Source organism: Cricetulus griseus, chromosome 2 (assembly GCF_003668045.3).
Source record: "Cricetulus griseus strain 17A/GY chromosome 2, alternate assembly CriGri-PICRH-1.0, whole genome shotgun sequence".
In the NCBI taxonomy this organism is placed as follows: Eukaryota; Metazoa; Chordata; class Mammalia; order Rodentia; family Cricetidae; genus Cricetulus; species Cricetulus griseus.
In genome coordinates, this window is record NC_048595.1 from 283109951 (window position 1) to 283132656 (window position 22706).

Below are 22706 nucleotides of genomic sequence, written 5' to 3' on the forward strand. Positions count from 1 at the left end.
CTTACATTTCCTTACATTTAGCAATGGTTCCCATGGGAACCTTACCTGGGTAGAGGTTCAAATGGGGTTGAAGCATCTGCAGGCTAAAATAAGGAGTCTGCTAATAAAATGATTGCAAGTGGGGCTGGAGAGATGACTCTCACTTCACTGCTTTTGCAGAGGATCCAAGTTCAGTTCTCAGCTCACACGTGATGGCTCACAACAGTCCAGTTCCAGGGGATCTGAGCCCTCTTCTACTCTCTGTAGGTACCCATACAGACACCCAGAAATCCCACACATGAACATAAAATAAAAATAAATAGATCTTAAAAACTATGATATTCTTGCCAGAAGCAAGAAGCAGGCTGTCAGCATCTTTTCCCTCACATATTTGAGATCTCAAACAACTTCTCACTTCCATTTACAGAGGAGATGAGGCCAAGAGCTAAGGTGGTGGAAAGTGGGGATATTTGGATAACTCAAGAAAATTAAAGCCATTGCCTCACTTGCCTGCACAGCACATAGCAGTTGAGGGCAATTTTCCCCTCTGTATCTTCATCTGCATGCTTCCGTTCCCATAATGACTAAACTCAGCTTTGTAGTATTACAAGTGGCAGTTATCATGCTGAACTGTGTGTGTGTGTGTGTGTGTGTGTGTGTGTGTGTGTGTGTGTGTGTGTGTGTGTGTGTGTTGAAATGAAGTGCTGCCAGACACGGAGGACTCAGTCTGAGGAGAAGAAAGGGAGAGTCCTATCCAGGCAGGGATTCCTTCAGACCTTCCCTGAGGTCAGGCATGAATGCTGCAAGGCTCCATCCTTCTGGGTTTAGTTTCAGTACTTGGGGAAAAGGGTTGGAGACTTGACTGGAAAACAGTTCACAGTAATGGAAAATTGATGCCATTTACTGCAAGCTTGTAAGCCACTAACATTACAATGGTCAGGCTACATGATCTTGGAATCTTACCTGTTTAAGTGATTATAAAACTATTTCTCAAAAAGTATAAACATACAGTTCTTAAAGAAAACTAAATCAGAAAGAAAATATGTTAAAAGATGACCCCATTTATTTCTGACAGTGAACACAGTTGAAATCAAAACAAAAGTATTTCATTTATAAGATGGAATATTATTCAATATTTAGTTACTCAAAGACAATATTTATTGATGCATGAAGCTGTGTATAATGTATTGCTTTCTTCAAATGCCCTAGATTGTAAAGCAGCATTCATAACATAAATTAATTTTTATGAATAAACATTAGAGACAGTCAACAAAATATATTCATCTGTTTATTTATGTATCTAGTTTCTACCTCTCTAGTCATGTTGGTCACCTTCTTTCTTTATTATTTTCTACATTGGTTGGATCTTGAGAAATCTGAGTTAAAAGAAATTGTTTTTTCAAGACAGATTCATTTCCCCTCTTAAATTATAAAGGACAGCAAAGTGGTAGTGCAGGACACTGATTGTACTTGAAGCAAAGAGGGTGTGGCTATGTTCTGCATCAATAATCTGACCCACATCAGGGGCTATTTTGGATAACAGGAAATAGCTATATTTATCAAACATATAAAGGCTCACATTAGTGAGTGCCAGATTTCCAAGTGGCTTTGCTGAGAAGAACTGCATTCTAGCAATTTAGAGGCTGCTTAGGCTCAGCCAGTGTTTCCACTAACACACTCCAGTCTTGAGTATCAACAACTAAGCCACCTAAAGCCAATTCCACATTTAAACTCTGAAGAGAGTTTTCAGGGAAGGAGGTCTCCTGTAGAGTGTGAAACACAGAAACAATTTGACTTTTCTGAGTGCTTATCCCTCAATCTATTTACATAGTTGTGATTAAGGATTGACACTTTCACAAATTTTAAAAGATAATTTTCCCCCTTTGAAATATATATGTATTAAATATAATAAAATTCACATATAGAATAATATAATATATATTCACTACAATCCTATCTTGTTTTAAATTAAATGAGCACAGCATGCTACTCAAGTAGCTCATATCTTCCCAAGACAAAAGTTAAGTATTACAAGCAATTCTTACAACTTTTTATTCTCAAAGAGTATACACACTGAATGAAAGCCAGCATTTCCAGCATAAGGAAGACTAACTAGGTTAACGTGACAAATCTGTAGTATAAATATCCCACTGATACGCCACAGGGAAGGAAGTGAGCAGGGTTCATCCCCCACATTCACAGTCTCTGGCTTGGCAGGGCTTTGGGGGGAAACAAGCCAGTTTGCTGCCTGCAACCCTGTGGCCATCTGGAGTGTGACAGGGAAGGAGCTCATTGGCAGTTCTGTCAGACTGTGGCCTAGTTCCTAAAACCTGGCCTGAGAAATAAAGTGGGAGGGGCCGGCACCTATGCAGGATGATCGGTCCAGCTCAAGCTGGACAGACATTGAGCCCACAGGGATCTTGGACTGGCTTTCAGAAATCCCCTGACCCTTGCCCACAGGGCCTTCCTGGGAGACTTCTCAAGAACAAAATTGTGCCTACACTCTCCCCAGTGGCCAAGGTCCTGAAGGGCCAGGACACAGCTGGCAGGATCAGAGTTGGAGCCCCAAGGTTGGACTGAATCTCAAACACTGAAACTAGTCCATATGTGCTGTAGAGGAGGGTGCTGTGGGATTTTTGTATCCTGTGTGACGATAAGCTGCTGTGATTGGTGTAATAAAGAGCTGAAAGGCCAATAGCTAGGCAGGAGGTCTAGGCGGGACTTCGGGCAGAGAAAGGAAGTAGGAGGAGACAATCAAGGTGCTGAGGAGATGGCCAATGATGGACGGAGGGAGTCGGAAAGAAAGAAAGAAAGAAAGAAAGAAAGAAAGAAAGAAAGAAAGAAAGAAAGGAAGGAAGGAAGGAAGGAAGGAAGGAAGGAAGGAAGGAAGGAAGGAAGGAAGGAAGGAAGGAAGGAAGGAAGGAAGGAAGGAAGGAAGGAAGGCAAAAAGCGACATGGTAAAATGTAGATTAATAAAGGCAGATTAATTTAAGTTATAAGAGCTAGTGGGACAAGCCTAAACTAAGCCTAAACTAAGCCTAAACTAAGGCTGAGCTTTCACACTTAATAAAAAGTCTCCCTGTCACTATTTGTGAGGTGGCAGCCCAAAGAAAAATCCAACTAAAGGGGGGAAAACTGCAAGATTGTCTCCCGTAGCTGCATTTTGTAAACCAAGACCAAACGGGAGGAAAGAAACACATCAAAGTTTTCAAGAGGAGGCATGCTGTTTGTCATCCTCTAGACCAATAGTGAATAACAAGTTTAAGTGGCAAACACAGTGAACGGGAACTTTAAAGGAACTTCGAATTTTTCATGGCCCCACTGAAAGCCATAATTAAAAACTGATATAAGATAAAGATTTGATCTCTTCATTTTCTGTTTCATTCTCTCGATCAGTCTCAACCAATACCTCTATTCAACCTTTAGTAACTTTCAGAGGCACACAGAGAATGAGCTGGCTAGTCTAACATGCATTTGGTAAGTGTTCAGAAGGGCGGAGAGATCCTTCAACAGATGAAGGCTCTTTCCTCCAAGGCTGACCACCAGAATTTAATCCTCATGCAGAGGGAAGAGAGAATTGAGCCCTGGAAGTTGTCCTCTGACCTCCACATGTATGCTGTGATGTGTGTGTGTGTGTGTGTGTGTGTGTGTGTGTGTGTGTGTGTGTGTGTGTGTGTGTGTGTGCGCGTGCGCGCATGCGCGCACGCGCACACACACAAACACAAAGAAATAAAATGTAAATAAATATTTAGGAAACATTTGCCATATTTTGCAAATTGAAAAAGATACTAGGTATATGTGGATTAGGGAAAAGGCCTATAGTCTCAGTCCTGGGAAGGCTGAAGCAGGGGAATCATGAATTCTCAAAGCTAGCCTGGCTGGGCTATATTGAAGATCCTGTCTTGGAAAAGCAAACAAAACAAACACCCTTGTCAGGTAAACAAATCCCTGTGAAGGTACTAGGTGTGTCCTAAAGTATTTGTAATACGTCCTAATTACTGGCTCCATGGCTTGAGCTTGACAGACCCCCAAAATGCCCCTGTGTTTAAGGTATGGTCTCTGGTAGCATCATTGGGAAATTTGATGACCTCATAGAATGTGGGCCTTCAGAAGGTTTGTATGACATGAGAGCATACCCTCGGGTGCCATTGTGGGAGCCAAGTCAGTCCCATTTCTCTTTGTTATCACCAGATCCCACAGCAATGGGGCTACTTGATCTTGCCATGTAATATCCAAAACTGTGAGCCAAAATAAGCTTTTCCTCCCCCAAAGTGTTGTCGTTTCAGGTATTTTAATGCAGCAATGGAAAATTAATATGATGGGTAAAGTTCATAATTTTCTATCAATGAGGCACACACTATTGGTCTCGCTTTTCAACTATATAATTAGCACAAATATATCTGGAAGCAGAGAGAGTAATTGCTCATTTATCATCATGATTAATCAGCTTGACCTAAATGTTTTGGTAAGAAACTGGATATTAAAATAATTAACATTCAAAAGCTAAACAAGCTTTTTCTTTTCTTTTTTTTAAAGAGTATATAATTATGCTCATTGGCAATTTCGTAACTATAGAGACAGATGATCTAGGTTCTAGTCTTGTTCTGCCTTAACTCAATGCACAGTTTTGCATTAATCAGTCTCAGAAATGTGAACTATTTATCTTTTAAAAAATGAGTTAGAGAAGATAATCTTTAGCACCAAAATCATGAAATTGTATACTCCTCAGAGCACTTGCATTTCAATGGTGTTCCCCCAATTAACTGTTAAAAACATACACCATAGTTATAAATCAGGGTTGTATCCTCAAATTTGATTTTTAATGTAATTTCTCAACTTCCGTTGTCTTGCTGTGTGACTCAGTCTTGACTCAAAAATTATAGGCTCAAGTGACCCTCCCTCTCAACCTCCTGAGTAGGACCATAGGAATGAGTCATCATGTCTCACTTAAAAAGACACATTGTACTCACTTCTTTGCTCTAGAAATCTGTTATTTCATCTAAAAAATAAGAACAATAAACTGTGAACTATAAGATTCTTTTTTAAAGCACAAAAGGAAAAGAGAAGAAAATAAATGACATTTCACAATACACCAGAAATGGCAATCCTTTGTTTGAATAGGATAGCAGGGTTAGTGACTATTTTGAAAAGAAGTCATCGAGCAAGTGGGATGCAAGTGTTTCATAGAAATAAATTCCTAAGATCAAACAGGTATTAAAGAGTATGTGTTCCAGTCTGAAGTGCCCGTGCTTCCTCTTGAGGACAAGCCCATAAATCATGATGTGAATGAACCAGCAACATCTCTAGTTCACGGTGCAGAATTATGTCAGGGCATCTCCTTAACATTGTATAAGAGCCATGATCTTGGCAATGATTTCTCAAAAAAAAAAAAAATAGTTCCTTGCCTTTTGATGTGCAAATTCAAGACCCAAGTACTACGAAGGGATTTTTCACAACTTTTCTGGATGAGATAAAGTTAGAAAAAGAGAAAAAATCCCAACACAATATTTTTTCTTTTTCTTTTTACACAAGGTATACCATGTGCCTCAAGTTGGCCTGAAACTTACAAGGCAGCTGGAAATGAGCTTGAACTCTTAATTCTCCTGCCTCCACTTCCTGAGTGCTGGGATTGATTACAGGTATGGGTCATCATACTCCATTTATGTAGCGGTGGAGATCAAATTCAGAACTTTCTGCATGCTGGGCCAGAACTCTACCAACTGAGCCATGTTCCCTACACAGGGTAATTTTTATATAGCAATATATCACAAATGTTACAAAACTGACTACGGTATTACTAATCGTAGGGACCAAAAGGGGTGTAATTAGTCTGTGCATGCCCAGAAATAAAATTATTTGCTACTCTCATCATGGTCATTGACTATAACCTAAATATTTTGGGTGTGAAGCAATATAAGCAATAATATTCAAAATGGCTTTTGCTTTCGAAGAAAGACTTGGGCAATTTTAAACTGACTAAGTGATAGCAAATTTACTTTTATGGTAGGTTATTCTAAACTTGGGAAGATAAAGCCATCAACAATCCATGTGATAGATAATCTTTGGTGAGTTTAGTTCACCTTGTTCAAGAATTAGTCATGAGCTCAGCTTTGAACAGAGATGAAAATAAGAGACAATCCCCTCATTTCTCCTTCATATAAAACCAAATTAAGGTTCATTTTAAAAACATCTAGATTTAAGGAACTCTCCATATTTCATTTCTCCTCCTCTTTTTGGATAGCCGAAAATCTCTAGGGTCCCAAGTCCTACAGAGTATCATCTCCCAGGGTTGGCTTTACAAGCTGAGTCACACAGCAGAGCCCTGCATCTGTGGATCCCACACAAACTTAGACTATGTTACATGTGAAAATAGTCTTAGCAACTGAACAAAGGATTTCTGTGTCTTCATTTTTCTTCTAGACCAGCAGTTCTAAACCTTTCACAGGGGTCGCATATCAGATAACCTGTATATCAGATATTTACACTAGGATTCATAACAGTAGAAAATTACAGTTATAAAGTAGTGACAAAATAATTTTATGGTTGGGGGTCACCACAACAGGAGGAACTGTATTCAAAGGTCAGAGCATCAGGAAAGTTGAGAACCACTATTCTAGACCTTGTAAACTATCTAGCTAGACTAGTCTCCTGGTGTGAAGACCTCAAGATCAATAGCAACTATGAAAGAGCGACCTCCAAGTGGCATGAACTATTGTAAGGATAGCTTATTTTCTTACAGTTCCCCGGAGACTAGAACCCTGCTGATATCTGTTCATGCCCTTGGTTTATCAGTTCTTTGCTTTAGAACTCTCTTCATTCCTCCGAAAAGTAAGATGCCAAACTGTAATTTATGAGTCCACTTCCAATCTAAGTAACCAGACTAGCTTACGTAGAAGTAGGAGGCTGTGCTTTATAAGAGCAAGATATTTTCAGGAAGCTGAGGCAGGTGATCACTGCAAATTCAACACAAGCTTGGGCTAGGATGCAAAATCCTATCTCAAAATAATAATTAATAGTAATGATACAATAATAAATGAATGAATAAAATAGAAAACAAAATGAGTAATCTTCAACTCAGAATAAAAAACACAAGAAAATCATTTTAGACAGTTTTTATACTTGTCAAATTTGTGCAATTATACCTATCCATTTTGTAGAAATTTATTGACTCACTCATTCATCAAATTTGTACTCAACCATCATCGTATCTGTCACTGTTGATCAATTCTTTGATGATTATCCTCCCACTGCTGGGTTTGCTGCTCCCTGAGCAGGTGTGCTCTATGCTATTTTCATGTTTGTATTGAGAGGATCTGGCTCAATGTATATCCATGAAATATCTCTTAAATGCAAGAATATACAGCTGAGAATACTGAGCCCTTAGTAAACATCACATTTGTGGTAAAAAGAAAAATAATCATCTCAGCTGCTGAACCATCTACTCTGGAGTTACTAAGATTCTAAACAAACATAGATAAAGAAGCAAGCCCATGCAGACTGGTGCAGTGGATGCTTTAATATAAAAGTTGTTTAAAGTAGAGCATGAAAAGAGAATGTCTTATTCTGACTGGTCATACCTACTATGTACATTTCCTAGAGGAGTATTTGAGCTGCATCTTGAAGCCTAGGAACCAAAGACTGATGGGGAAGTAGGGTGATGTAGTAAGACAAGTGAGTTCAAGGCTTGGTTAGGAAGGAGCTAGAACTGAAGCATCACAGTACACAGAGATGAATCAAGATGAAGGTAGGTGATACGCAGGAGTCAGGTGGTGAAGATCTGTTTTACCATGGTGAAAGCACCCTAGGGTCCAGGCTTTCCAATAAGGAACGGAACAAAATGGAATTGAGCTATGAAAGATCCATTGCTATAGTATCCAGAGTAGAGCCTACCCACGCTCCCTGGCTCTGGTAATACAGTCAGAATTTCACTTCTCTACTGACTATCCAAGCAGTGCATGGATAGTCATGCACTGGACTAACCATGCCCATCTCACGGAATCTGAACAAAGTGAGATAATCTGTGAGACATCTAGAAAAAGCAGAGGAGCTGAAGACGCTATCTGCGAATGTGCAATTGGAGTAACTCTTGGCAAAATGAGTGCTGGGCCTCATAATGTGTAAGAGCGTACACAACCACAAACAACAAAACCAGCAGCAGAAACAGCTGAGACAAATGCTGGGAATTGCAGAATTCTTTGAAAGTCTGTGAACAGGTCAACATACGCAGATAAAGGGGACTAAAATGTCATGTGAACAATGTTGGTGACTCTCGTGATGAGAAAGGAAGCAAACAAAAGTGGGTGATTGCAGAATTCAAGGTAAATACTGTTTTTAACATGGGTGGAGACCAGTGTTTACTAAACATGAAAGATTAATATCTTAAGAGGAAGGAATTGTTTTTAATCCAAGAGGTCACTGTGAACAATAGGGGAAGAGAAAGAATACAAGTTACGGTAGAAACCACTTTTAAATACTTAAGCAAACTTCACTTCACCCACATACTGTGGTTTGTAGATCAAAGTCATACATAGCTCATTGGATGCTGAGTCTGTCTGGAAGGTCACTGACTTCTTTCTTGTTTCTATTCATTTATTTGAGAAAACAAAACCATATTATTGGGCTATCTTCAGTCTTTGTGAATGTCTGCCTATATTTTTGCTGTAATTTCTCAACTGTTTAAATAAGATAATGCATGATTAAATGTTTACAAGTAATAAACTATGGATTATCATTCAAACAATGGGGGAAAGATGTTTGTGTATTTAGATACGAGTGTGCACAGAAAGAATGTTTGATTTCTCATCAGCCCCAATCTGAAAGAAAATAGGAGCCTGGGAGGCAAAATTGTTGGTAAGACTCATAAAGCATATAAAAGATCTAACATGGAAACTGAACTTCTATTTTGTTCCTCTTTACAGCTATCTGATCCCTTGTATCATATATTTTTTAAAGTTGTTGTCCATCATACAGAGGACATCCCAAGGTTCTGGTTAGATCCATGACTGGCAGGTTTGAACAGCTACAACCATAGTTGCTGATTAGATTTTCCCCAAATGCAAACACAGTTGTGCTAATTTAGTGGCATTGCTTTTGGGGGAAGAGGAAGTCCCATGGTTCTGACAGTGTTTCAGATATTCCAAAGACACGTGATGTCACACATTCTCTCCCCTTTCCATGAAGCTGGGCCCTGGAAGAGTCAAATAAACTATGACAGACTGAAGAAAGCAATGTCAGCAACTCTATAACAATATGTGGAAATAAACTGGAAAAATAAGGAGTTCGAGTGTTGGATCACAGGTGCCACAAATGCTGATTTAACGTCACACCCTTATAAGACTGCTTGCTATAGGTGGTCTAGCATACTGACTGCCATCTGTTTCAGAATTACCACTCATTCTGTAAGATTATAGCAATGCCACCCTGTCATTGGCATATTCATCTGGGAATCCATGAAATTTAATGTTTTCAAATAAGAGAGAAGTATTTAGGAAAAGCCAGCAAATATTCTAAGTAAATGTTACCCAGAGGAGCTATGAAAAGATATTTAAAATATAGTCTCTGCCTGTAAACATGTTTGTAAACAAAAGGATTGAGGCACTTTTTTTATACCCAAGATAACCCCAGAAACTTCTATTATGTGTGTCTCCTTAGCATTTAAAATATACACATACATAAATAATACACACACCAATTTTATGCATTTCAAATGTTTATATGTCTATGTTATACAGTATCTTCCCATGTGTTCCTTTAAGCTTAGGTTGAAATTGATTGACTAGGTTATAGAACATTTATTTTCTTAAGAGCAAATTAACTCTGCAATGCAGTCTGACTGCTCATCCATAATTCAGGATCCCAGGCTAAAACATTATGCTCAGACAAGCACAAATATTGGCAAAGGTGAAAGATTGAACTGCTACAGTAGCAGAAGAATTATGTCACAATCCGTGTGTGCACTTGAATTCAGAGAGCTGGGACTACAAATTGAAAGTAAAGAAAACAGTCTGCAAAGTGGTTGTAGATAGAGTAAGCAAGGTGGTAAACCTGGGCGGCCATTGTTGAAATCCCCTTGCTCTTTATTAGTTATTCATGATTCTGAAGTGAAAAGAAAATCTGGTGGGAGGGATAAAAATTGTGTATTGTCTACCTAGGCATTAAAATTGGGGGTTCTAGGGCTGGAGAGATGGCTTAGAGGTTAAGAGCACTGGCTGCTCTTCCAGAGGTCCTGAGTTCAATTCCCAGCAACCACGTGGTGGCTCACAACCATCCGTTATGAGATCTGGTGCCCTCTTCTGGAGTGCAAGTATACATGGAAACAGAATGTTGTATACATAATAAATATTTTTTTTTTAAAAAATTGGAGGTTCTAAAAATTGTTTTTATGAATTTTTAACTTTGCAAGCAACAAATCTGCCTCTATTTAAATTAGTACAAATTCATCTCTCCTCAAGTTCATTTCTTCATTTGTCTTAATTTCCTGACCAGTAATGCCAACCCTCAGGTATGAGGATCTTGGTCACTTGTCAGTAGGTTCCGGTGAGTAAGCAGGGCTTCCAAATCCACTTGACAGATGACTCTTTTCCTTTGCCAGAAGGGCTAATCCCTTGTGGATGCAAAGCATCTTAAGGACATTCAGAGAGAACAGAAATGCACTTGGCCAGCTGAATCAGCAGAATTAATCCAGCAGATCAATGTGGTAGCAGACACCCAGCATGATCACTTTCACTTCCTGACCTCTCTTTCTTCCACGAGTGACAGCTGGAGGTGACACTCTGCAGCACACCTCACAACTCTGGCCATCAATCAGCTATATATATATACAAGATGATCCATGCTTAGAAATGTCCTCTTCCTAAATTTCAAAGTTCAGCATTCTGTCAGACATCTTTCTAACTTTCTCTAACTTTAGTAAAAAGGAAAAATGACTTATGCAAGTATAGTCACTGGATTATATAACAAAACCACCAGCCTTACAAGGCACTCAGTATGTAAAATCATTAATGATCCTCTGAAAAATCTAAATAATCAGGAAAAACCAATGTGACACATCATCAAGCTATTATTCTTCTATGACTGTCTGAATAATTCATCATACTGCAGCTTCTATAGATTATATTGCAAATTTCACTTTATTGTATCCTTGAACTTCACAACACAATCCTGGGAGGGTCCAAGAGTGGGGGACTGGGGCTATGTTTTGCCAATGGAACATGTAAACTCATAGACATCAGGCAGACTTGGTGTAGAAATGGGGCCTCGGCTCACTTCCCTTCTCCATGTTTCTCAAGAAAAAATACTTATATATCCATTACAAAAAATAATAAAACAACATTTAAAACATAAATACTCTTTAGTCTCTCTCACCACCAATCAAGGCCTCCATAATAAAGACTGTCATTCACCAAGGACAAGATAAAGAATACAGAGTAGGACTTGTAATCTGGCCCAGCAGGAATTCCTTCAAATCTTTCCATAGCTGTTCTTTATTTTCAGTAGGTAGCTTATCTAGAGAATTTCACCATTAGCAAACTCATAGGTAAATCTTTCACCACCAAAACAATCTTCTGCACATCTTGATAGAGGTCTTATAGGTTTCCTTTCCTTCATTTGTAAATGATGGCACTGGGGTATGATATAATTCAATAATTTCTCCTTGACATATGGGCAAAGACATACAGTCAGAAGATAAAATCCCATCTACACAGATCAAGACATACAACTCAAGTCTGAGATCATTGGCGCTGAGCAAAACTAATCAGAATGTTCAGTCTTTTGGGGGTAGGGGGATGTCCAGGTCCTGTTTTCAGCACAAGTCTGTTGTTTTATTGAACAAGGATTCAACAATAAGGAGGGAGGTCCAATTACTACTGATACCACAAATCAGAATAGACAGATAAGCACAAGGTAAGGGCACCTGACTGGAAGTTCTCCTTGAACCTAGGTCTCTGATTAGACATGGAGCTGCTTGTGCAACATTGCCATGGCAACCCTATCAGGACAGCACTGGCATAAAGTGATTTTGCAACTGAACATAAGCAAACTCACAATCTCAAGACAGCCTGGGCTTATTAAAAATACTAAAATAAAAGACACCCAATCTATTCTCTACTTTGCCATAAACTCCATGAAGTTGAATGAAAGACCAAGAAAATAGAAGATATTCTGTAATAAACTGATACTTTTGTTTGAACATATTTAAAAACTACATTTTCAGCTCACCTTGTAGCCTCTGCATCACGTTGGTGATGTCCCGATGGGATCTTGAAGATGCCCTGGAGGTTGCCATGGTCCTTCTTGTAGCAGGGAACAAATACCAAGTATGTCCCTCGGTGCAGGACAATGCTACCCTGCTTCAGATAACATATGCAGTCTTGTCTATACCCATAGTCTCAGACAAACCCCAGGTACTCATGGTGGTCAATGAGGAGACAGCATGCATGGTGAGCCGCACATTCTTCTCCTTTTGTTCTAAGAGCCCTCTTATGTAGACTCAAGAACCTGAAAAGCAAACCAATGAACAATACAATATGAAAACTACCCACCTTAGTCATAGTGCAAAATGAGAATGTCCCCTATTCCACTCTAATGTCTGACTCACTATCAAGGGAAACAACTAATATGGAAAACACTAGAAAGTTCAGAGCACTGAGCAAGCTTAAAAATTCCTACAGCATGTGTGGTGCATGAATGAGAAATATCATGCATAAGCTCACATGTTTATCACTTGATCTCTATTTGGTGGTGCTATTTGGGAGGGTATGGGACCTTTAAGGGGCAGAGCCTTGCTAAAGGAAGACCTTCACTGGGGATGCACTTTAGGGGATGCACTGGGTTAATAGCTTCACTCCAAGTTCTCTGCTTCCTTGTATGAATGAGATGTGATTTCTTGGTTTCCTACCCTCGGTACCCTCCACCGTACCATCCCTTCCCCATCACGATGCATTTTGGTCTATGCCTGTGGAACCATAAGCTAAAATATGCCCCTTTTTTCTTAAGTTCCTTTTAGTCATGCTGTATTTTAAGGCAACAGAAAAGCAACTAATACAGTATGTGATACAAGAAAATAGAAAGTAGGTTGCCACAAACAAATCAGCTAGTGAAATCTTGACATTGAGAAATGTACTCTGGGCAAGAGAGGCTCACTGGTGCTGTTTTCTTTTTTAAGTGTAAATTTACTAATTTATAACCTACAATCAAAATGATGAAAGCTAATTTCTTGATTTTTAGAGGTCACCTTATCTATGCCATTTTAATTGTTTTACAGACATTTTTGTATTATTTCATTGTATGATTTCCAAAAAGGATATTGTGTCATAGATTCTAATAATGAGTTGATGAATTAATACAATACAGATAGTGCAAAGGGTGCAGCTATATTGGTAAAGTGCTTATCTCCATATGAACTTCCTTAGGCTCAATCATCACCGATGCATAACCCAGGTGTAATGGCTCAGGCCTGTAATTTCAGTGCCCAAGATGTAGAAGCAAGAGGACCATGCATCCAAGGTCATCACTGTCTACATGGGGTATGCAGGGGTGGCTTTCAAGGCCAGCCTGGGATACATGATATTACCTCAAAAATTAAACAAATAAGAAACCATATAAATATGCAAATTGTTTCACTCTAAATATGACTTCCAAATATCCTCATTTTAGGAGATAAAAATCAGGCCTGGCTTAGTTTTTTCTTCCCTGTATAGAAATATTCTAACGTAAATAGTAAGACTGGGATAGGGTGAGTTAACCAGATGAGTTGCTGTTTGTCTAACCCCTCTCTCAACTCTTAGCTTTGCTGGTGCAATTGATCACTCTCATTTGGGGTGGTGGAAAGAGGTAGGCAAATGGTTAGTGAAACCCTGACATTGAGAAATATACTGTGAATAAGGATTTCTTAATGCCAGGCTAAGCTGAACAAAGTCTTATTATGAACTAGACAATTAGAAAAAAAGAGCAATGCCTCCAAAAACTCAACGAAGGTTATGCTGAGGCCTGTGTACAGATCTTTATGGTAAGTTGCTCTGTATCTCCCAGAAATGATGATGACACAGGAACTAGGAATGGGGCTGGGAGAAAGACGATGGCCAAATCAAAAGTCTAAAGCAAACACAACATACACACACACACACACACACACACACACACACACACACACACACGGGATATTCCATTTGCTTGAAGGGAAAAAGATAGCATGGAAAGAGTCTATATGTGCTGTAAAAAACAAATGAAGGATTGATAAGTAAATAAACACAATGAAAAATTGTTATTTATTTTAAGTGACATTATAAACACTCATACATATTGAGTGTTTATACATATTGGTCTCCTGTTGGAATGCATCGTTGTGAAATTGGTCATATCTTTTGGAGACGACCATATGCAGAAGGGTGGAAAACATTACAGGTATATTCAAATATCTAAAAGGTGTTCTGAGGAAGAAAACCTCACTAACTGTTCACTTCAATTCAGGAGACAGAGACCCACTGTGCAGTTTCAAGTGTTAGGGAGGCAAGAGGCTACTGGAAAGAGTATTATAAGAAGTAGGACTCAGTATTTGGCATCTTGCAAGTGAGAGACATACTATTCAGTGGGTGGATCTTCAAGAGATGTGGGGGGGGGAGATAAATAGCTATATGATACCATGCATCATAACCTAGGCATCCACCTAATAACAGATCATATCTCCTGAAGAAAAGAATTCCACCTTCCTACATACAACAGCGACTATAATTGGCAGGCCAGAGTATGAGAAGCATTTCAGGGGACCTCATAATAATTCACTCCTTGAAGTGTTAGAAGGTCTGACTCCTCAAATGCAAGAGTATAACTCCATGATCTCCACCCATGTTCACTTACCTGTCTAGAACCTACCCGCCATGTGTGTATCTACTGATATCATTATACATAACACACAGTAGAGGTGAAGGAAGAAATTGGGTTGGAATATAGCTGGGTACTAGGGCACTTGCCTAGTTTGTGCAAGTCCTTAGTTTAATCCCAGACACTGAGAAAAAAACAAAAAACAAAAACCCAGAAATTTATTTCAACCCAACTACCCCTCATCAGTCCCTAATGAGCTCTGGAGTTGACAGATGACTAAGGCAGCCCCTCACGTTCTACCCAAGATTCCAGAACTAAAAGCTGTTGGATTTTTCACTGCATCACCCTGCATCTCTCTCCTTCTTGTCGTTCATACCCATGTCACAAAAAGACTAATCCTAGAATACATTGATCCCATTTCTCTCTCCACATTAGACTAGGATTTCTCTGCTTCTTTTCACATGTACCCAGTTTTCCTGCCACTGCACAACTCACACATTCTGAAATCCTGAGCTCAGAGTTGAGACTACAAAGATAAATGTGACATGGAACCTATTTTTGAGAAGTGTAGAACATAGTGCGAGAAGGAATTTATGTAGAAGAGACGTTTGTTAAAAAAAAAAAAAATCCCAGGAGTTAGTATGAATCCAAAACTACAGGAACACAGAAGATGAGGACTGTGCCAATCCTGGGGCTCTGGAATGATATCCTGAGAAAAACTTAACATCTAAGCTGAGTCTGGGTAAACGGATCGGGTGAAAAGATGAAGGCTGCTTTCCAGGCTGAGCCTCGCTTCAGGAAAGGCATTAGCATGAGAGACAGCATGGTACCTTAATCCTGAAGTATTACGCTCTGGCACTCCATACTGAAGTGCTACGCTCTGGTACTTGATACTGAAGTACTATGTTCTGATGGAGAGAAGAGAGCAGAAGGCCCTCCATGCATGCTCAGAAGTGTGGCTCTGATTCTCACCAGGAAGCCATTAAAGGACCCTGGGCCAGAAATGAGAAGATATAATTTAGAATTACAGCTACTGATGCCTGTATGTTTGAGATTGGATATCATGGAGATTGGCCTTGAATTTAATATGTAGCTGAGGGTAACCTTGAACTTCTTATCATCCTGCTCCCAACTCACCAGTGCTGGGATTATGGGTATGCCCTACTATGCTTGAGTTATACTATTCTAGGAAACAAAATTATAACTTTGTGCATATTAGGCAAGCCCTTCACTCTGACTACTGTTTTCAATGTTATATTTGGGGTGGGTAAGGTTGGAAGACCCAGGAATCTGGGTAAGGAAGACATTTCAGGAATAAAGGCGGGAGATGGATAGGAGAGACAGTGAATAAAAGATAAAGTTGAAGAAATATGTAGGAAGTGACCTTTACAAAGCTTGGTGAATGGTCAGATAGAATTGGGCAGGTCTGGGACAGCCAAGAGCATGGGATCTAGGAAAATGCATTCTCAGGATGGACACAGCAGTCCACACAGATGGACATGGGAGACACTAAGAATTCATAATGCAATCGGTATTATTCTGGGAGTCTTTAGTATCCCTTTATATCACCTCCCTGTAAAAACTCCAAGCTGAAGAAAGAAACAGCATCACGAATTACTTAACCCAGGACCCCATTTGCCTGGCTCCTTCCCTGGCTGCTCAAGTACACATTGCTCTAGCAGTAATAATTCATATAAGGGTAAGCACATGTTGGCTTGTACTCATTGAACCATAAGCTTGCTTCACACTGACAAAGCTATGAACATCACTGGTGTGGAGACTATAACAGGTTCTGTTTTCCTTCTGCAGTGCTGGGGATGGCAGCTAAAACCCTGTGCATGTTAAAAACTACACCCTGGTCCTGGAACTTCAACTTTTCTTGCCTTCCCCTTTCACCCACTGATGCCAACTATATCCATGGACACATGATGAACACTCAATATTGATTTTTTGAAATTATTTAATCAAGTGCATAATATTTTGTAAGACAATGCCCCCTAAACCCCTTCCACTCTAGCACGGGAGCTGGTGCAATATCCTTCCTTTTTCAGGGCTAAGATAAACTATCTCACTTTCATCATTTGCCTATGCACATATACCTGAAATTGTGAAATTATGCTTTTCTTGCTTTTGATTGGTACAACAGCGTCATGCAATTAATAAGAAATTTAGAATTAATAAAAATGAAGCTAAAAAAGAGAAAACTGGGAATTTGGAAATAGAAGTTCTATACTCCACTTTGTGGCAGTTAGCGCGGTAGTTTGGGGAGGATCTTGCATGTGGAAGTTTTTAACAATAGCTTGTCAGAGAATGAAATTCCAGAAAATTCACAGATTCTGGCAAAGGAAGACCTAGAACTGATTCTTGTATTGTTCACATGATCTCTGATGTGTTCGTGTGTTTGTGTGTGTGTGCTTCTGTATGTGCTGAGGAGTGTGTATGTGCTTTGTGTGAGTGTGTGGTGTGTGTGTGTGTGTGTGTGTGTGTGTGTGTGTGTGTGTGTGTAGGCCAAACTCAACATTGGTGTCATTCAATCACGCTCCACCGTATTTTCTGAGATGTTATCTCTCCCTGAACCTGGAGCTCATCAACTCATCAACTAGACTGGCTGGCTGGTGAACCCCCCCAAATCCTGCTATCTCCATCTCCAAGTACTGGAATTATAGGCATGGACCATAACACCTGGATCTTATGTGGGCTCTAGGGATCCTATTGCTTCCATAGCAAGCATTTCACTGACAACTCCTCAACCCAGTTCACATAATCTTAAGGACAGTAAACTTCTGCAAACCCTTGCTTCCTTGCCTATAATGTAGAGTTAACATATGAAGATTTGTGTTTGACTTTATCCTGCTTAGATTAAGTTTTAGAAAGGTAAACACAGGATTGGGGTGGTGAGACTCTGTGATGGGCCATTTGCCTTTCACATGTAAGGCCCTGGGTTCATCCCCAGCAGTGACCAAATAAATAAGGAGGCAGTATGTAACATTTGGCATGCGGCTTCAGCAATTCACTGGTTTTTCCTTTTCTTTCCTTTGCCTCATTTTCTCCACCTGTGATGTGAGAAATCACCAGGAACGAGGAAAAAGCTCCCAACCATGCTTGCCAAAGGTAGTATGAGTGACAGCCAGGCATCTATGGTCCTTGGATGCATGCAATGGACATGGGCATGAGCTGTCTACACACATCAGGAAGGGCAGGTCCAGAACCACCGTGATCTATTGCACTTTGCCGGTGTTATAAAGGTGGTTTACAATAGATGCAAGGCATTATTAGATGAGGGATGTGGGGATGGGAGGTAAGGCTAAGTTATTGGGATGGACAGGAAGGATATGAATGGGTTGATGGACAGAAAGGACATCAGTGGGTTGTATGCCAATTAAAAGGACAACCATTGCTTCAAATCTTCCCAGAAACCACTGAGATTTGGTGTGGCTACACAGAGAAGTAAGATTCCCATATTTATTGTTTCATAGGAAATATATAATAAGAAAGTATTTGTGAGGGATAACAGCATAATATATAGTCAGTCAGAGTAGTTAGCGGGGGCAGACAAGCCTCCCTATTGCTTAGGTAGCAGAGCAGCTGATGACATAAACGACAAAGTAGGCTGGCTTTGTGAAGTGGCCGCCCAGGTCAGTGTGGGAACAGCTGCCATCTGCTGTACTGATGTCTCACGGGGCAGACAGAGCACTTTAGCCTCTGGTATTTGGATTCTTTAGCTGAGTGACCCTCTCCTCCCAACACCAGCACCTATGAGAAGCCCAGTGGTGAGATGTCACGATGTCACTTTTCCGGTCTGTACTCGTAAATGCACAATAGGTTACTCCAGCACTTTCTTGTTTGTGCAACTAAAACAGAGTAAACTGAGGAAAGCAGTGGGAGAAATAGTACTGGACCACAGGGACTCACCCCAGTGCAATACAAGTAGCATTTTCAGTACCAGGAGACATTAGCAGAAAAGTCCAACCATGCATTAACCAGGCATGATGTCACTAATTCAATACACAGGAATCAGAAATGGACACAATAAGCTTGCAAGTAAGTTTACAATAAAGTATGACTAGTCGTTGAATGTCTAAGCACGTGGAGAAATCCATGATTTAAACTTAAGTTATCTTGCTCTCCTTTCTAATAAAGTCTGTTGTGGGAATAAGTTCAAAATAACCCACAATTTTAAGCACAACTATTTTTTTTTCTGCCCACTCATTAGTACTGGCATGAATTAATGAGCATTAGGATGGCTAAAACCAGAAAAGGACTCCCTTGGGTTAATAAAGTATATTATTAATGTATGCATGGAGGTTGTCGGGAAAGTGCTGCTCATTATTCACAATTAATAATTGCTTGGGTTAATAAGAAATGATACTTTTCATAGAAAGATAAGAACATACAAAAGTGATCATAATGCAGCCTAGTTGTAAACTAGTGTCATGACTCAACCTTTGTGAATTTAAGTCCAGAGTAGGAACTGCACCCCCATGGTATCTGCCACCTTTGTTCCTTGCATGTATCTCATCCCTTGCTCAACATTAGTTCTCGTTAGGTTCAACCACAAGGAAGATGTCCACACAGACCAGCCTTGAGTCCTGCACGCCAGTCAAAGGCAGGCCACAGGGTGCAGCAGTTGTGGCTGGAGTTGTGAGCATGCCACCCACCTTGCCTGGACATGGGCTTCTCGGGTTCTGCTCAGTCATAACTACTCCTTGTAGGACGCTAGGTACATTGGGTAATTATGAGAACACCGGACCCAGTAAGGCAGCCAGCAGCTGCAAGCAGTTCTAGATGAACTTGAAATGGCAAACTAGCTTTTTCTGAACCTCACTTCCAGGGAGTAAGAGGAGAGCTCTTCCTAGGGCACAGTGGGGACCTGAGACAACTTGTAAAGAGTCTTAAAAAAAAAAAAAAAGGATACAAATGAGGCTGTAACATCCTGGCTAAGCAAATGTTTCTTCATGGCTAACAATATCACAGTCAGTCCAATTTTTTTTTTTATCTTCAACATGAAACATATTAAGTTAGTCATGACCAGGCACATTTTGTTCTTCATCTGCCACAGAGTAATATAAACAGACATTAGACACAAGAAAAATAGATGTGCATTTTAGTTGAGTGTTCTGATGTCAGGGACTTTTTATCCATATTAATATCTTTTTATCATGGAAAATAAAGGGTCTCTCACACAGAACAACTGCCATGACTCGCAATTAAATCAGCATTTCATAGAGATGTGGGTCATATTAATAATCTTTGCTTGGTTGAAATTGTGTTTCCTATTGCATAGGTCTGGCCCCTGTATCAAATGCTGATGTGAATTTGCATTAGGTAGATTCTCTGTGAGTCGAGAGAATAATAAGCGGGCCTTTAAACATAATTCATTTGGGGTTTTTTGTAACATTCACGGGATATTTTCAGATACATAAAAGTTTTCCATCCCAAACTGAAAAGCTCAGAAAAGCATGATCCGGGGAGCTAGGGTTGAGCAGTTGGTATTTCTCGCCGGGATGGGCCTGACTATTTAAGGACCAGACTTGAATTTGAAGTACCAAGCGGTTTTATCAAACCAGCAAACCCAGTGTCGCTGTTTGCTCGCTGGGCCTTGGGTAGATGCTGCATTTGGCACTTTAGCCCTGCCCTGTGCACTGCACCTGCCTCCCCGTGAACCGCCATTTCCCAGGACTCCTCCCTCAGAGGAACCTCTGGAAAACGTCGTTTTGAAGAGTAGATGAAAGTTATCTTGCCCTCTAGTGTAGGATCCGCCTGGAAGGAACTGCACCAGGGGAGTCTGCTGGGCCTGCATGCAAGCCTTAGGCTCTGCTACCCATCTTCCTTCCCCCACCCAGCCCTTCCTAAAATAGTCTGGGGGTGGAGGAAGGGAGGGTCCTAGAATTTGTTCAACGCTTACATCTCGCATCTGATAGTAGCAACAGTGAGGACCATCACAATAAGAGGGTGGCTGCCTGCCGTTTGGGCATCTCTGGCACCCCGGGGATGTGCAGTTAGCGGAAATGACAACTCAGGGAGCGGGTATTAATAGGAATGTGTACGTACGAGATGCAAAGAGGCTAGCCAACCTCCCTATCGCCTTCTCCAGGAGTGTCACACATGTACACACACCGCCACCACCCCCTCTCCCTGAGGTTCGCTGTGCGTCAGCGTGCAAGCATAAACTTGCTGCAGTGTGTTGCCTTGCACCTGTCATTCCTCCATCTCTCTCCTCTCTGTCTCTGCCTTTGCCATTTACCTTGATCCGGCCTTATTCAGGTTCCAAGCAGCGAGGTGACGCGTGAGCGAACGCCTCCTCCCAGCTGCGTGCTGCTCCGGGTACGAGCTTCTATCCTGGCCCTGTAACCGAAGCTCCAGTGCTGTTCTGCAGGGCTGCAGGAGCCAGGATGCCCTGGTGACAGAGTACAACAATCCCAGCCCGGTGTGGGCCGGTGCTCCTGGCTGGCGCACACGCACTGCTCTGCGCTGGCTGCTGGTGGTTCTGCCCTCCCTCCCTGCCTAGAGGATCGGTCCCTCCTCCAGGCTGCACACCAGGGGGTTAGGCCTCCCCCACCTCCCGCCCCCTGCAGCTGCTGCTCCTGTCGCCAGCGGAGGTCGCCCTGGCAGGGTTCAGCTTCTGAGCACCCGCCCAACACCCCCCCCCCCCCCCGCGCGCGCCCGCCACACCCCCTCCTCAGCCCCAGGATGTGCAGGTCACCACGCAGAGCTAGGGGCGGGGACCAGAGGCGCTTTGCCGGCTACTCTCCCTATGTCTTAGAGAAGCTTGGCCACTGACTTTTCTCTGACAGCCAGAGTCCTGTGACCCACTCTCTGTGCAAGCCTTTGCCAAGGGGCCCCCTTCCTGAGGCATATGGTTGTCTCAGTGGCTTAGGGATGCTACAAAATACTGGCTGCTAACTTTGGTCCACGTTTTCCACAGCACAACTGGCCTCTGAACATGACTTGTTCGGCATGGCCCTGGAGGTTCCTGATGTCCCCAGGAAGGACAGCCATGATGCAGTTTTAGGAGCACAGGTGGCATGAACTCTTAATCTGCCTCAGAGATCTGCCGACCTCTGGGCTGTCAAATCAGTCACAGGGATGATGACCAGCTGGGACGAGGCAGGTTTTTCTGTTTGGGTACTGTTTTGTACAACGTTGATTTCTTGAAATGATGCTTGCCATCGTCCTGTTAATTCTTGGCTATTCACAGGGGTGGTGTTTTGAACCCACTGTTCACAGGGTGGAGCCATTACAACCCTCTAGGAGCCCTTCTCCTGGTGCAAGAGAGCCCATGTTGCCTAGGAGCCTCAAGAGATTTATTTTGTTGTGGTGTGATGGTTTCCAAGCAAAGTCAAACACGGCCCTTTTTTTTCACCAACAATGAAGCCCAAGTCCAAAAGGATTAAGGAGGCTAGTTGAAGCTCTGTTGCAAGAATCTTAGAGATAATGTGAACCCTCTGAACTGTCAACAAAATCATGTTTGTTCTCTAAATTCACTGAAGGGATTACTTAATTCAGAAGATGCAGTTTCTCTTTGCCTCCTGACTCTCTGTTACCTCTTTCCCACTATTTACCTTTCATTAAAAAAAAGCAAAATCCCTTTCTCTAAAGCCCATGAAGATAACACTTGTGATGGTTAGTTCTAGAGGTCAACTTGAATTGTTTAGATCAGGTTGGCCTGTGTGGCATAGCTCTGTGTGATTGATTTGATTTTTAGTTTACCCAGCCCACTGTAGGAGGTAATATTGTTCCCCAAGTTTGGCCCTGCACTATATAAAGTAAAGGAATATGTCTGAGCTAGAGAGCAGACAGCATGGCTGCATTCACTTCTCTTTCTCACTGCTCATGACTGTGGGTACCGTGTGACATCTGTCACAAGCTCCGGCCTCTGTGACTCACCTGCAAAGGCAGATTGTAAC

The 22706-nt window shown here is 41.2% G+C and overlaps 1 protein-coding gene across 1 annotated transcript in view; it reads right to left on the minus strand.

Moving 5' to 3' along the window:
• The window catches only part of Syne1 (spectrin repeat containing nuclear envelope protein 1), a 453101-nt gene extending 440836 nt beyond the window's left edge, over positions 1-12265 (minus strand). The window contains exon 1 of the mRNA XM_035440411.1: positions 12199-12265. Coding sequence (XP_035296302.1) covers positions 12199-12265 — 67 coding nt within the window. The remainder of the gene's footprint in view (positions 1-12198) is intronic.
• Positions 12266-22706: the final 10441 nt, after the last annotated feature.